Source organism: Heterodontus francisci, chromosome 13 (assembly GCF_036365525.1).
Source record: "Heterodontus francisci isolate sHetFra1 chromosome 13, sHetFra1.hap1, whole genome shotgun sequence".
Classification (NCBI taxonomy): domain Eukaryota; kingdom Metazoa; phylum Chordata; class Chondrichthyes; order Heterodontiformes; family Heterodontidae; genus Heterodontus; species Heterodontus francisci.
Genome location: NC_090383.1, coordinates 26513785 through 26528172, shown reverse-complemented (window position 1 = coordinate 26528172; position 14388 = coordinate 26513785). Strand labels below are relative to the sequence as shown.

Sequence of the window (14388 nt, the reverse complement as noted above, 5' to 3'; positions counted from 1 at the left end):
GCTGCTACATATTGAAAGGTGCCCCCAGTTATGTCCAGGTACCTGAATCACATCTTCAGCAACCAACCCAATGATTGCTCAAGCACTCTTGTGGTCATGTGGCTCTTGTTGTACCTGTCCTATGCATCATTGATAGGGCACCTCACAGGAGTCATGAGCTAGTTCCTCAGAGAGTAGCCCTTGTTTCCAAGGAGGCACCTGCTCACGCTATGTTGAGATGCAAAATCTGGTGGGAGATGTGACTGTCATTGAATGAAGGTACGTTGGCAGCTTCCAGGATATCTTGCACAGACATACATGATAACCTTCCAGCAGTTACATACATTAAGGAACTGGAAACCCTTCAACTTGATAAATACTCCAAGCTAATGTGAGGGCTCCTTGATTGCCACATGTGCTCAGTCTATGACTCCTGTACCTGTGGGAATCCAGCCACTGCAGCAAATGGACTCATCAGTTAAAGTGGGTTTAAGTGGTGGCTTTGGCAAACATAGCCTCGGTCACCTGGGAGATACACTTGGAAACATAGAAACAGAACAAGTTATGGTATGGAAGGAGGCCGTTCAGCCCATCATGTCTGTGCCAGCCAACAAAGAGCTATCCAGCCTAATCCCACCTTCCATCTCTTGGTCCATAGCCATGTAGATTATGTCACCCCTAGTGTTATACAAGTATTTTTTACATGTTTTTTAAAAGTGTTTTTCAATGCTTGTGGGAGTGGATTGTGAAATCCTGCAGATGTCACCAGCAGAGCCCTGGAAGGAAACAGAGATGAAGAAATTCAGGGCTGTGATGACCTTGACAGCCAATATGTACTCACCTAGCCCTCTTGGAAGGAGGTCTTGATCCAGGAAGATGCAAATGTCAGCAACGACTTGCTTTGAAAACCTGAGCCTCCTGACGTCCTGTTGCTCCATTATGTCGAGGCGTTGGCATAGTGGTATTGCCACCGGACTAGTAACCCAGAAACCCAGGGTATTTTTTGGGGACATGGGTTCGACTCCCACCACAGCAAAAGGTGGAATTTGAATTAATAAATCTGGAATTAAAAGCTAGTCTAATGATAGCCATGAAACCATTGTCAATTGTTGTAAAACCCATCTGGTTCACTAATGTCCTTTAGAGAAAGAAATCTGCTGTCCTTACCTGGTCTGGTCTACATGCAATTCCAATGTGGTTGACTCTTACATGCCCTCTGAAATGGCCTAGAAAGCCACTCAGTTGTATCTAACTGCTACGAAGTCAATAAAACAGAATGAAACCGGACGGACCACCCGGCATCGTCCAAGGCGCTGGAAACGTCAATGGCAAACCCAACCCTGTTGACCCTGCAAATTCCTCCTCACTAACATCTGGGGCTTGTACCAAAGTTGGGAGAGCTGTCCAACAGCCTGACGTTGTCATACTCACGGAATCATACCTTACAGACAATTTCCCAGACACTGCCATCACCATCCCCAGGTATGTCCTGTCCCACCGGCAGGACAGACCCAGCAGAGGTGGCGGCACAGTGGTAAAAAGGCATGTTCAGGTCAGGAAAAAAAAACCCGATCCTGCCCGAGTCCCTCCATTTTTTCCCAAGCCCGACCTGACCACCAGAATGTTCACATTACCTACCTTCCGACTCCGAATCTGCAGGAAGCTGCAGCATGAGTGCAATGATGTCATAGAGACGCTCACTCACTCACCTCACAGACTCAGAGTTTCCCTCCTTGATGTCCCGGACTCCCAGCTCAGGTAGGCTTTTCAACTTTTGACACTTACCAGCAGAGCAAAATGTAATACTTACTGTGCGCGTCCGACCTGGACCCGGCCCGACCTGGACACAGCCCGAGCCTGAAAACAGGACCCGGAAGAGCGATCCAACCCGACCCAAACCCAAGACATGCCAAAGACTTGCAGGTTGATAGGTTAATTGGCCATTATAAATTGCCCCTAGTATAGGTAGGTGGTAGGGATTAGTGTAGGATTAGTATAAATGGGTGGTTGATGGTCGGCACAGACTCGGTGGGCCGAAGGGCCTGTTTCAGTGCTGTATCTCTAAACTAAACATGTCATCGGGTCCAGTTGGGTTCGGATCGGGTAGCAGGCCTTTACAGTGGTATAGAGTCGAGAGGGAGTTGCCCTGAGAGTCCTCAACATTGACTCCGGACCCCATGATGTCTCATGGCATCAGGTCAAACATGGGCAAGGAAACTTCCTGCTGATTACCACCTACCGCCCTCCCTCAGCTGATGAATCAGTACTCATAGATCATAGAGTTGTACAGCATAGAAACAGGCATTTCAGCCCACCGCGTCCATGCCGACCATAATGCCTATCTATACTAATCCCACCTACCTGCATTAATTCCATATCCCTCTATGCCTTGTTCATTCAAGTACCTGTCCAGATGCACCCCAAGGTCTCTCTGCTCAACAACACTCCCCAGGGCCCTACCATTCACTGTATCTGTCCTGCCCTGGTTTAACTTCCCAAAATGCATCACTTCGCCCTTGTCTGCATTAAGTTCCATTTGCCAATCCCTTGCCAACTTTCCCAGTTGATCGATATCCTGTTGTAACCTTAGACAACCTTCTTCACTGTCCACTATACCACCAATTTTGGTGTCATCTGCAAATGTACTAATCATGCCCCCTACATTCACATCCAAGTCATTAATATATATGACATTAATATATACTTCTCCATGTTGATCACCGCTTGGAGGAAGCACTGAGGGGAAAGGGCGCAGAATGTACTCTGGGTGGGGGACTTCAATGTCCATCACCAAGAGTGGCTCGGTAGCACCACTACTGACTGAGCTGGCTGAGTCCTAAAGGACATAGCTGCTAGACTGGGTCCGTGGCAGGTGGTGATGGAACCAACAAGAGGGAAAAACATACTTGACCTCGTCCTCACCAATCTGCCTGCCACAGATGCAACTGTCCATGACAGCATTGGTAGGAGTGACCACTGCACAGTCCTTGTGTAGACAAAGTCTTGCCTTCACATTGAGGATACCCTCCATCATGTTGTGTGGCACTACCACTGTGCCAAATGGGATAGATTTCAAATGGATCTAGCAATGCAAAACGGGGCATCCATGAGGCGCTTTGGGCCATCAGCAGTAGCAGAATTGCACTCAACCACAATCTGTAACGTCATGGCCCGGCAAATCCCCCACTCTACCATTACTATCAAGCCTGGAGACCAACCCTGGTTCAATGAAGAGTGCAGGAGGGCATGCCAGGAGCAGCATCAGGCATACCTCAAAATGAGGTGACAACCTGGTGAAGCTGCAACACAGGACTACTGGCACGTCGAACTGCGTAAGCAGCATGCAATAGACAGAGCTAAGCGATCCCATAACTAACGGATCAGATCTAAGCTCTGCAATCCTGCCACATCCAGCTGTGAATGGTGGTGGATAATTAAACAACTAACTGGAGGATGTGGCTCCACAAATATCCCCATCCTCAATGATGGGGGAGCCCAGCATATCAATGCGAAAGGTAAGACTGAAGCATTTGCAAAAACCTTCAGCCAGAGTGCCGAATTGATGACCCACCTTGGCCTCTTCCTGAAGTTCTCAGCATCACAGATGCCAGACTTCAGCCAATTGATTGACTCCGCATGATATCAAGAAATGACTGAAGGCATTGGATACTGCAAAGGCTACGGGCTCTGACAATATTCCGGCAATAGTACTGAAGACCTGTGCTCCAGAACTTGCCGCGCCCCTAGCCAAGCTGTTCCAGTACAACTACAACACTGGCACCTACTCTGCAATGTGAATAATTGCCCAGGTATGTCCTTTACACAAAAAGCAGGACAAGTCCAACCCGGCCAATTACCGTCCCATCAGTCTACTCTTGGTCATCAGTAAAGTGATGGAAGGTGTCATCGACAGTGCTAGCAAGCGGCACTTGTTTAGCAATAACCTGCTCAGTGACACTCAGTTTGGGTTCTGCCAGGGTCACTCAGCTCCTGACCTCATTACAGCCTTGGTTCAAACATGGACAAAAGAGCTGAACTCAAGAGGTGAGCTGAGAGTGACTGCCCTTGACATCAAGACCGAGTATGGCATCAAGGAGCCCTAGCAAAATTGGAGTTGATGGGAATCAGGGGGAAAACACTCTGCTGGTTGGAGTCATACCTAGCACAAACAAAGATGATTGTGGTTGTTGGAGGTCAATCATCTGAGCTCCAGGACATCACTGCAGGAGTTCCTCAGGGTCGTGTTCTAGGCCCAACCATCTTCAGCTGCTTCATCAATGACCTTCCTTCAATCATAAGGTCAGAATTGGGGATGTTCGCTGATGATTGCACAATGTTCAGCACCATTCGTGACTCCTCAGATACTGAAGCAGTCCCTGTAGAAATTCAGCAAGACCTGGGCAATATCCAGGCTTGGGTTGATAAGTGGCAAGTAACATTCGTGTCACACAATTGCCAGGCAATGACCATCTCCAACAAGAGAAAATCTAACCATCTCCCCTTGACATTCAATGGCATTACAATTGCTGAATCCCCCACTATCAACATCCTAGGGGTTACCATTGACCAGAAACTGAACTGGAGTAGCCATATAAATACCGTGGTTACAAGAGCAGGTCAGAGGTTAGGAATCCTGTGGCGAGTAACTCACATCCTGACTCCCCAAAGCCTCTCCACCATCTACAAGGCACAAGTCAGGAGTGTGATGGAATACTCTCCACTTGCCTGGATGGGTGCAGCTCCAACAACACTCAAGAAGCTCGACACCATCTAGGACAAAGCAGCCTACTTGATTGGCACCCCATTCACAAACATTCACTCCCTCCACCACCGACACACAGTGGCAGCAGTGTGTACCATCTACAAGATGCACTGCAGCAACGCACCAAGACTCCTTAGACAGCACCTTCCAAACCCATGTCCTCTACCAACTAGGACAAAGGCAGCAGATGCATGGGAACACCACCATCTGTAAGTTCCCCTCCAAGTCACACACCATCCTGACTTGGAACTATATCGCCATTCCTTCACTGTCACTGGCTCAAAATCCTGGAACTCCCTTCCTAACAGCACAGTGGGTGTATCTACCTCACGTGGACTGCAGCGGTTCAAGAAGGCAGCTCACCACCTCCTTCTCAAGGGCAGTTAGGGATGGGCAATAAATGCTGGCCTAGCCAGCAATACCCACATCCCATGAATGAATAAAAAGAAAAAAAGTTGATCCTCTGCCTGTATACCCTGTGCTAGGAGTATTGCCTCTTTTGGGCCGGAGCTGTGTGTGCTGTTGGTATTGTTGTTGCTCCTGCTGCTGCTGGTGCTCTTGCTGTTGGTGTGGCTGTTCCTGTTGTTCCTCATTAGAGGTCCATGTTATAGCTGCATAAGTTCCTCCCATGCTGCAGTGAAGGCTGATGGCAGGGAAGATCTGAACAAAGTGAGTAAAGACCAAGGTAGTGAAATGAGTTCCAAATATCGGTGCCAACGACATGGGTAGAAAGAGGGATGAGGTCCTTCAGGCAGAGGTTAGGCAGCTAGGAAAAAAACTAACAATCAGAACCTCAAAGGTCTCTGGATTATTTCAGGTACCATGTGCAAGTGATTAAAGAAATAGGATGATAGAAATGATGAATGCATATCTGGAGAGATGGTGCAGGAGGGAGGGCTTTGGGACGCTGGGAGCTGTTCTGGAGGAACGGGACCTGTACAGACCAGTCGGGTTGCACCTGAACAGAGCCAGGACCAATGTCCTTGCGAGGTGATTTGCTAGCGTTATTGGGAAAGGTTTAAACTAACTTGGCAGGGGTGTGGGAACCAGGAGGCAGAATTAAAGAGGAAAACCAAGGTGCACAGAGAATTGGGAGAGACAGATTGCACTAGAGCAGGAAATAGTAAGGTATTAGATGGGGTCAGAGTAAGAGGGAAGGTCTAAATTAGTTACACAGCAGATAACTGTGAATGCACGGTATATGGTAAAATAGATTAGTGAGATGCAGGTGCAGATAGCCACATGGAAGTATGATCTCATGGTGATAATGGTGACCTGGCTCAAAAAGGACAGGACTGGGTACTAAATATTCCTGGATACAAGGTGTTCAGAAAAGATAGGGAAGGGAAGAAAGGAGGAGGTGTAGCATTATTGATTAAGGAGAACATTACAGTACTGGAGAAAGAGGATGTCCTAGAGAGGTCAAGGACAGAATCAACTTGGATAGAGTTAAGAAACAATTGAGGTACCATTACATTGCTGGCTGTATTCTGTAGACCACCAACTAGTAGGAAAGATATAGAGGAACAAATTTGCAAGGATATTACAGAGAACTGCAAGAATTATAGAATAGTCATATTGGGGGACTTTTATTCTCCTATTATAGACTGGGATAATAATATTGTGAAGGGCAGAGTGGGGAAAGAGTTTATAGGGTGTGTTCAGGAGAATTTTCTACATCAATATGATTCCAGTCAAATGAGGAAGGAGGCATTGCTGGATGTGGTTCTGGAGAATGAGGTGGGTCAAGTGGATCAAGTGTCAGTAGGGGAATATTTAGGGGACAGTGATCATCGTATCCTAAGGTCTAGGTTGACAATGGAAAAGGACAAGGAGAAATCCAGAGTAAACATAAGTAATTGGGGGAGGGCCAACTTTATTGGGTTGAGAACGGATCTGGCCCAGGTAAATTGGAATCAAAGATTGGCAGGCAAAACTGCAGCTGAACAATGGTCTGCCTTTAAAGAGGAGATAGTTTGGGTACAATCAAGGTACATTCCCATGAGGGGGAATGGCAGGGCAAACAAATCCAGAGCTCCCTGGATGACAACAGAGATAGTGAATATGAAAAAGGTTGCATATGACAGATTTCAGGTGGATAATACAATTGAGAATCAGGCTAAATATAGAAGGTTCAGAGGGGAAGTGAAAAAACAAATAAAAGAAGCAAAGAGAGTTTGAGGAGAGACTGGCAGCTAACATAAAAGGGAATCAAAAAGTCTTCTATTGTGTTACGACCTCAGTGAGATGCTAAAAATATGAGATATGAACCCCCAGATCAATTTAGAGACTACACAAGATTTCACCTTATTAAGTTTTTTATCATAACAACTAAATTAAAAGAAATCCCCATTAATTAAATAGTACTTTGTATGTAGCTGACACCCCAAGTTACAAGGAAAGGTATTTTCTTTACTTATTAAAATATTTGAAAACCTCACAGGCCACTTATACATTGCACAGATGGCAAAATATTTGGGGTTAAAAATCCCAAACTCCACCCAGTTACATTGGGTTGGATATCCCAGACATTTCTCAAAGTCAATTTTCTCTTTGCTCACTTCTCGGAGCACTTTCAATCTGGATGTCCGTGAATAAGGTGATTCCTGGTGATCCCATTGGGCTTTAACTTCTCCGCATATATCAACTTTCAAAACAGGCTCAAGTCTTCACAGCCTTTCGCTGTATCAGTATTCTCTGAGAGCACGTTCCCTCTCTCTCCCATGAGGCTGCCACCCTGGTTGTCTTCCTTTCTTACTGCCTGCTCTGAGGCTGCCACTGCTCGTTTCCTTTCTTACAGCCTCTCTGCCTTCAGAAAATCTGTTAAATTTATCTGGAATCAAACATCAATAGCACATTATCCTTTATCAATGTGTAAAGTCCAGAAGTCTGGTTTCCACAGAGCCACCTGGGCCTTCCATTGTTCCCAGGTGTTAATAACTGCTGGTACATTTGCATCCTCAGAATTACTGACTCCTTGTTTACGATCTGAAAGTCTGGGAGGGCGAAACCCATTGTTCTTCAGCTGCTTTACCCCTGTAGTCTCTGTTTTAAAAAAAAATCTTTGATCTGTATTCTCTGTTGTCCTGGTAACCAAAATTTCTGTCTTGTCCTTAGGCAGAGTTGATGTGAAGTCACCTGACTTCTCAGCCTCCATCTTAAACTTTCAAAAATTAATTTTTAAAAAATAATCATGTTACAAAGTCCAGTATTCATAAAAATAGGTGTAGAAATAGTAAAAGGATGGTAAAAGAAGCAGTAAGGCTGATTAGGGACCTAAAAGGGGATTTGCACATGGAGTCAGGGGGAAGGGCTGAGGTATTAATTGATAAAGAGGAGGTATTAGAAAGGCTGGCTGTATCTAAGGTGATAAGTCACCAGGATTGGATCAGATACATCTGAAGATACTGAGGGAAGTAAGGGTGGAAATTGTGGAAGCACTGACCATAATCTTCCAAACCTCCTAAGATGCCGGGGTGGTGCCAGAGGACTGGAGAATTGCAAATGTTACACCCTTGTTCAAAAAAGGGTGTAAGGATAAGTCCAGCAACTACAGGCCAGTTAGTTTAACCCCAGTGGTGGGAAAGCTTTTAGAAATGATAATTCGGGACAAAGTTAACAGTCATGTGTGTGCATTAAGTAAGGAAAACCAGCACGGATTTGTTAAGGGCAAATCCTGTTTAGCTAACTTGCTTGAATTTTTTGATGAGGTAACAGAGAGGGTAAATGTGTTTAATGCAGTTGATGTGGTGTACATGGACTTCCAAAAGTCATTTGATAAAGTGCCACATAACATACTTGTCAGCAAAGTTAAAGCCCATGGAATTAAAGGGGCTGTAGCAGCATGGATATGAAATTGGTCAAGTGACAGAAAACAGAGAGTAGGGGGGAAAGGTTGTTTTTCGGACTGGAGGAAGGTATATAGTAGAGTTCCCCAGGGATCGATGTTAGGATTCCTGCTTTTCCTGATAAAAATTAATGACCTGGACTTGGGTTTACAGGGCTCAGTTTCAAAATTTGCAGATGACACAAAACTTAGAAGTATTTTGAACTTCAAGAGGACATAGACAGGCTAGTGGAATGGGCAAACAACTGATAGATGAAATTTAATGCACAGAAGTGTGAAGTGATTCATTTTGGTTGGAAGAATGAGGAGAGGAATTAGAAAATAAAAGATACAATTCTAAAGGGAGTGCAGGAGCAGAGGGACCTGGGGGTATATGTGCACAAATCACTGAAGGGGCAGGGCAAGTTGAGAAAGTCATTAAGAAAGTATACAGGATCCTGGGCTTTATAAATAAGGACATAGAGTACAAAATCAAGGAAGTTACAATAAACCTGTATAAAACACTGGTTTGGCCTCAACTGGAGTTTTGTGTCCGGTATTGGGCCCCACACTTTAGGAAGGATTTGAAGACAGAAGGTGCAGAAAAGATACATGAGAATGGTTCCAAGGAGAAGAAATTTCAGTTACGTATCTAGATTGGAGAATCTGGGACTGTTCACCTTGGAGAGAGACGATTAAGAAGAAGATTTGATAGAGGTGTTCAAAATCACGAAGGGTCTAGACAGAGTAGATAGAGAGAAACTGTTCCATTGGCAGAAGGATCAAGAACAAGGGGGTACCAATTTAAGGTGATTGACAAAAGAAACAACAGTGGCATGAGGAAAACCTTTTTACGCAGCGAGTGGTTATGATCTGGAGTGCACCGCCTGAGAGTGTGATGGAGGCAGCTTCAATCATGGCTTTTAAAACGGAATTGGATAATTATCGAAAGAGAAAGTATTTGCAGGGCTATGGGGAAAAGGCAGAAGAGTGGGACTAGGTGAGCTGCTCTTGCAGCGAGCCAGCACTGACACAATGGGCCGAATGACCTCCTTCTGTGCTGTAAACATTCTATGATTCAATCACTGGTGAAGCAGTGAAATCTGGATCTCTGAAGAAGTGAGAACAATCCTTTCACATAGGCAGGCCAGCAGTTAAGTAAGATTTGGTCCAGGAGTCACAGATTACCCAAAAAGAGGTTTTAAAGTCATTTATTAAAAAGCAACAGTTAGGTATGAAGCAAAAGCTAAATAGACATAAAAGCTTAGGACCCATAACAAGTAGTGAGTTCCTGTCCAGGTCGGGCAGGACAACTGGCATGCACAAACAACTCTTTCTTCTTTCTTCTTTTTCCTCTTCTCTCAGAATTCGTAAATTTCTGTCATCCTCGAGCATTCTCCTCCACTGCCTAGCTGCACTGAGGCCTTCCAAAGTCTCTTCCTTTATACCTTTTTCAGGGCAGACCTGGGTGTTGCATTGACAGGACTTTATTGTTCTATAAAAGTTCTCGTTAATACAAAATGCCCAATAGTATATCGTTGAAACCATGTGGTAAAAACCCTTATGTTATCTAGATCTTCTAGAGTCTTTGCACATTCCTTCTGTCCTTGGTCAACCAGGCATTTACACCATCTTCCCTTATCTCATCCTAGGCTCTTCCCCTAATTAGTTCCACAACTCTCTTGAAATAGTCTATCTCCGGCCTTATCAGTTATTTATTCCCAAAGCTGTTAATGAGCTGTTCATAATGGCTATTCAGTCCAACCATTCTTATTTCTTCTCAGGCTATTGAACCATGGAGTGACTCACTAAAGTAACTTCTACTCTATTTCCATATAACTAATTAACTTTCGAATTTCAGCAAGCATCTTAATTAGGCAAGGATAAGTGAAAAGCCTAACACAGCTTTGAAGTATAGTTCTTTGTTTTAAGTATCTATCAAGTTGCTCTCCCACTATTGCAGAAGCCTCATCTGACCTTTGCCCCTTTCTGGGTTATGTACAGCTTTCATTACCTCAGAATAATCATTCTACTTGCTTTGTTTGTAGAGCCACGAAACCTCAAAATTTTCAGCACTAACCTATTTCTTTACCTATTTCAAGCTGATTTTATACACTAGGCATCTTGTTAATTTCTAACAGCTATGTAGTTTTACCATATAAAAGTTTTCCATCCTGTCAGTTTCATTGACCCTGGCAAGTTCCGCACAGCTCAGGTAACCCATGCGCTGGCTGTTAAAGCCAGAATGTAGGGTTAAAGACAAAATTAATTGCTTATTTAAATATTTAAATGTCTGACCTGACACCTCTATAGGGGTTTCTCACTTACCTGGGAATGTGCCCCAGTGAAACCTGGAAGTGGGTGGGATCATGTTGGGTTTCCGACCCGCTGATATTTTTAGGGGATTTAACGACCCCACCTAAACCCAAACTTGCTCTATCCTACTCACCAACTCCCCCCCACCCCCGCCCCACCCCCCCTTCCTCCCACCTTTGGCAGTTAAAATTCTCCTCAATTTGTGTCCTCAAAGGATTCAGGTCAACTCAGGAAATTTTAATTGTTGCCACTTTCCTTGGGTATTTTCCAGAATTATTGTATTTGATTGTAATTCTTCCTTTGAAACCCAAAATAATTCATTCTGGAAGAGTAGTAGATATTTTATTTATGAAAATAAATTTTAGACTAGGCTCAATACATCCCAGACACAGACCTGATCCTTTTTCTGGGCTTTGTCCCTGGGAAAGTGTGTGGAAATGCAGTCACTGTTGCGGGTGGTGTCTCTACAAACAAAGCAAGTAGAATGATTATTCTGAGGTAATGATAGCTGTACATAACCCAGAAAGGGGCAATGGTCAGATGAGGCCTCTGCAATAGTGGGAGAGCAACTGGATAGATACTTAAAACAAAGAACCATACTTCAAAGCTGTGTTAGCCTTTTCACTTATCCTTGCCTAATTAGTTCTATGTTCTATTATGTAGGTAGTTTGATCTTCGAGTAGGTTAAAGGTTCGGCACAACATCGTGGGCCGAAGGGCCTGTACTGTGCTGTACTGTTCTATGTTCTATGTTCTAAGATGCTTGCTGAAATTCGAAAGTCAATGGGCAGCCAGAAGGCACCCTTGCTCAGATCCTCGCCCTGATGTTGCATAAATAAAAAGGCACTTACCTTTCCGAGTCCTGTCTTTGCTGCCTGCTTCTGTCTCACCCCATTGGACAGAGGTTGACCAGAAGGCCACTTCTTCTGTTCACCCCTCAAAATGGGAAACTTGCCAGCAATACAGGAGAAAAATAGAAAGATAGCTCCTTTCATGCCCTCAGGATATCCCAAAGTGCTCACAGACAATGAATTATCTTTTTCAAATGTCCTATAAACAGCAATGAGGTAAATGACTAGATATTCTGTTTTGGTGGGGTTGATTTGAGAGATAAACTTTGGTCAGGACACCAAGAAAATGCTTCCTCAAATAGTGTCATGGGATCTTTCATATGAAAGGTAAGATGCCTCAGTTTAGTATCACATTTGAAAGACAGCAACTCTGGCAGTGCAACACTCCCTCAGTACTGCACTAACATTTCAGCCTAGATTTTGTGTTCATGACACCGGAGTAGGACTTGAGCACAGTTTTCTGGCTCAGAGGACAGAATGCTACCACTGAGCCTTGGCAAACACCGTGGTGGAGGCCGAACCTATGTCAACATTCAAGATTAGATTGGATAGGCAGAACAAAGAAAATGGTCAAAAGGGGTTCAATGGTTCTGAGAACAGGACAAGTAAATATGACTAAGCCAATTTACTCGTGCAGGATAAATGTTGGCATGGACTGGTTGAACCGAGTAAATATATATACATCATATTTATATTTTAATACATATTCATCTGTTCATTGTTGAATAAATTTACAGAATGCTTGAAATGAGAACAATGCCTGGTGTAATATTAACTCTCATATTGAAAACTATGGAAACAGGAATAATTCCAGCAGCTTATAAATGATTAACAGGCCAGGGTTTCTCCTTTTTATCACAGGAATGTTACTCTTGAATCTGCTTCCACCACCCTTTGAGGGAGTGTATTCCAGCTCAGAGCTTCAGAAACCCAGGAGCATGAAATGGGGTCTTATTCCCAACCTTTGCTCCTGAGGAAGTGAGCACTGACTTGGGGGCTGGGGTAATGGGGCTTGTGTATATATTCATGCGAAAAGAAAATTTCAATATAAGCACATGTATTCCATATATATAAAATACTTTTTGCTTTTTGAAAAGCTCCCAGGAAATTCACCCCCGTGTACACGATCTACAATATTTTCTTAGATAAATAGGAGTTTGGAAAGGGAGGCACACAAAATACAAATTTAACTTTCATACTACCTGTCTGGTAATTTAACTGGTCCCAAGTCAGGCCCATTCAGATATATTTTACTTTCTCTTAAGTTTAGGTTGGGAACACTTTCTTTTCCTCTCATTGTGCTCTATTTAATTGTCACTCTATTTTTGAAAGATGCATGATAAAGTATGCTTGAATCTAAGAACCTGGGGGTGCACTTTCTGGTAGGCAACAGGCATAGGGGCCTATATTTCCAGGGACACAGGGAGCGGCCAGGGGCTCTGTGGTAGCTTGGGTGGTGGGAGGAACCTGGAAACCCCGGGGACACGCAGGTCCTGCCAATATTAACGGCAGGTCACCTTTATCATTTTTTTCCTTTGGTTTCCCACCCGGCAGATTGACAGGCTCACCTGCTGCCAGTCGGCAAAGCCAGCAGCAGGAAGCTGCAACCTGGGAATGTTGGGGCTGTCCCAGAAATTAGGAGAAAACATGACTTGACGGGGTGAAAGGGTCAGCCAATCGCGTGGCAGGCCAGTGATCGGGAGTTAGTAGGGGGATTGATCAATCGTGAGGCAGGCTAGTGATTGGGTGTTAGAAGGGGCATTGGCCAATTGCAGGGTAGGCCAGTGATCGGGAGTTAGGAGAGGGATTAGTCAATCGTGGGGCAGGCTGGTGATTGGGTGTTAGAAGGGGGATTGGCCAATTGCAGGGCAGGCCAGTGATCGGGAGTTAGGAGGGGGATTGGTCAATCGTGGGGCAGGCTGGTGATTGGGTGTTAGAACGGGGGATTGGTGGATCCTGTTTATTCTTAAAGGAGCTGTTGAGGCAGTGACAGAGATAAAGAGGTTGCAAGCTCATAGGGAAAGCTATGGTTTAGAGTGTTGGGAAATTCTAAACCAGAAGAAGATGGAATGAGATCAAGGTCAGAGTGTGCTTTAAAGGGAAATTTACAGGATTTACAATCATGCAGATTAGGGAGAAGCTGACATTATGGAACACTGCTTTTATAAATAAACCCTTCTCGCATTGGAAAACCAATTACTGATGTCTGTTCTTACATCATGCAAATGTAGATCCAACCCACCAGAATTTTACAATGATCCCTACAACACAGTATATGTAGTGAGGTAGGACCCTTCCTTATCTGCACATGCCTTTCAGGACCATATACAGACACAGCAGGCTTCAATTATCCATTCTCATACGTCTTACATGAAGATTCTATAAAAAGTGAACCATAATCATAAATCTTAAATCCCTAACTTTTGTGATTGCAGTAAAACTGAATTCTGAGTGAATTTTTAATAGGGTATGACACTGCATGCCTTTAAACCTGTGCATATACGATTAAATATTATTGACTATCAAATATATTCAATATTTGTTTCGATCAAGTTAATCTGATTCAAGGATGAAAGACTTCTCTGAAGCAGGTTGCTTGTTGTTACTTGTTTCTACTGCCCTTGGGATCATTTTCTTCTTTCTGGAGAAACAAGG

The 14388-nt window shown here is 44.2% G+C and overlaps 1 protein-coding gene across 3 annotated transcripts in view; it reads right to left on the bottom strand.

Moving 5' to 3' along the window:
* Positions 1-9762: 9762 nt before the first annotated feature.
* The window catches only part of LOC137376297 (solute carrier family 22 member 2-like), a 43902-nt gene continuing 39276 nt past the window's right edge, over positions 9763-14388 (bottom strand). For 2 of the 3 annotated variants that reach the window (XM_068044566.1, XM_068044567.1), the window contains one exon: positions 11480-14374. In XM_068044566.1, the coding sequence (XP_067900667.1) occupies positions 14287-14374 (88 nt within the window). In that variant the 3' untranslated portion in view covers positions 11480-14286. Of the gene's footprint in view, positions 10032-11479; positions 14375-14388 lie in introns of those variants that run through there. The other variant, XR_010976163.1, reaches the window with a different exon arrangement.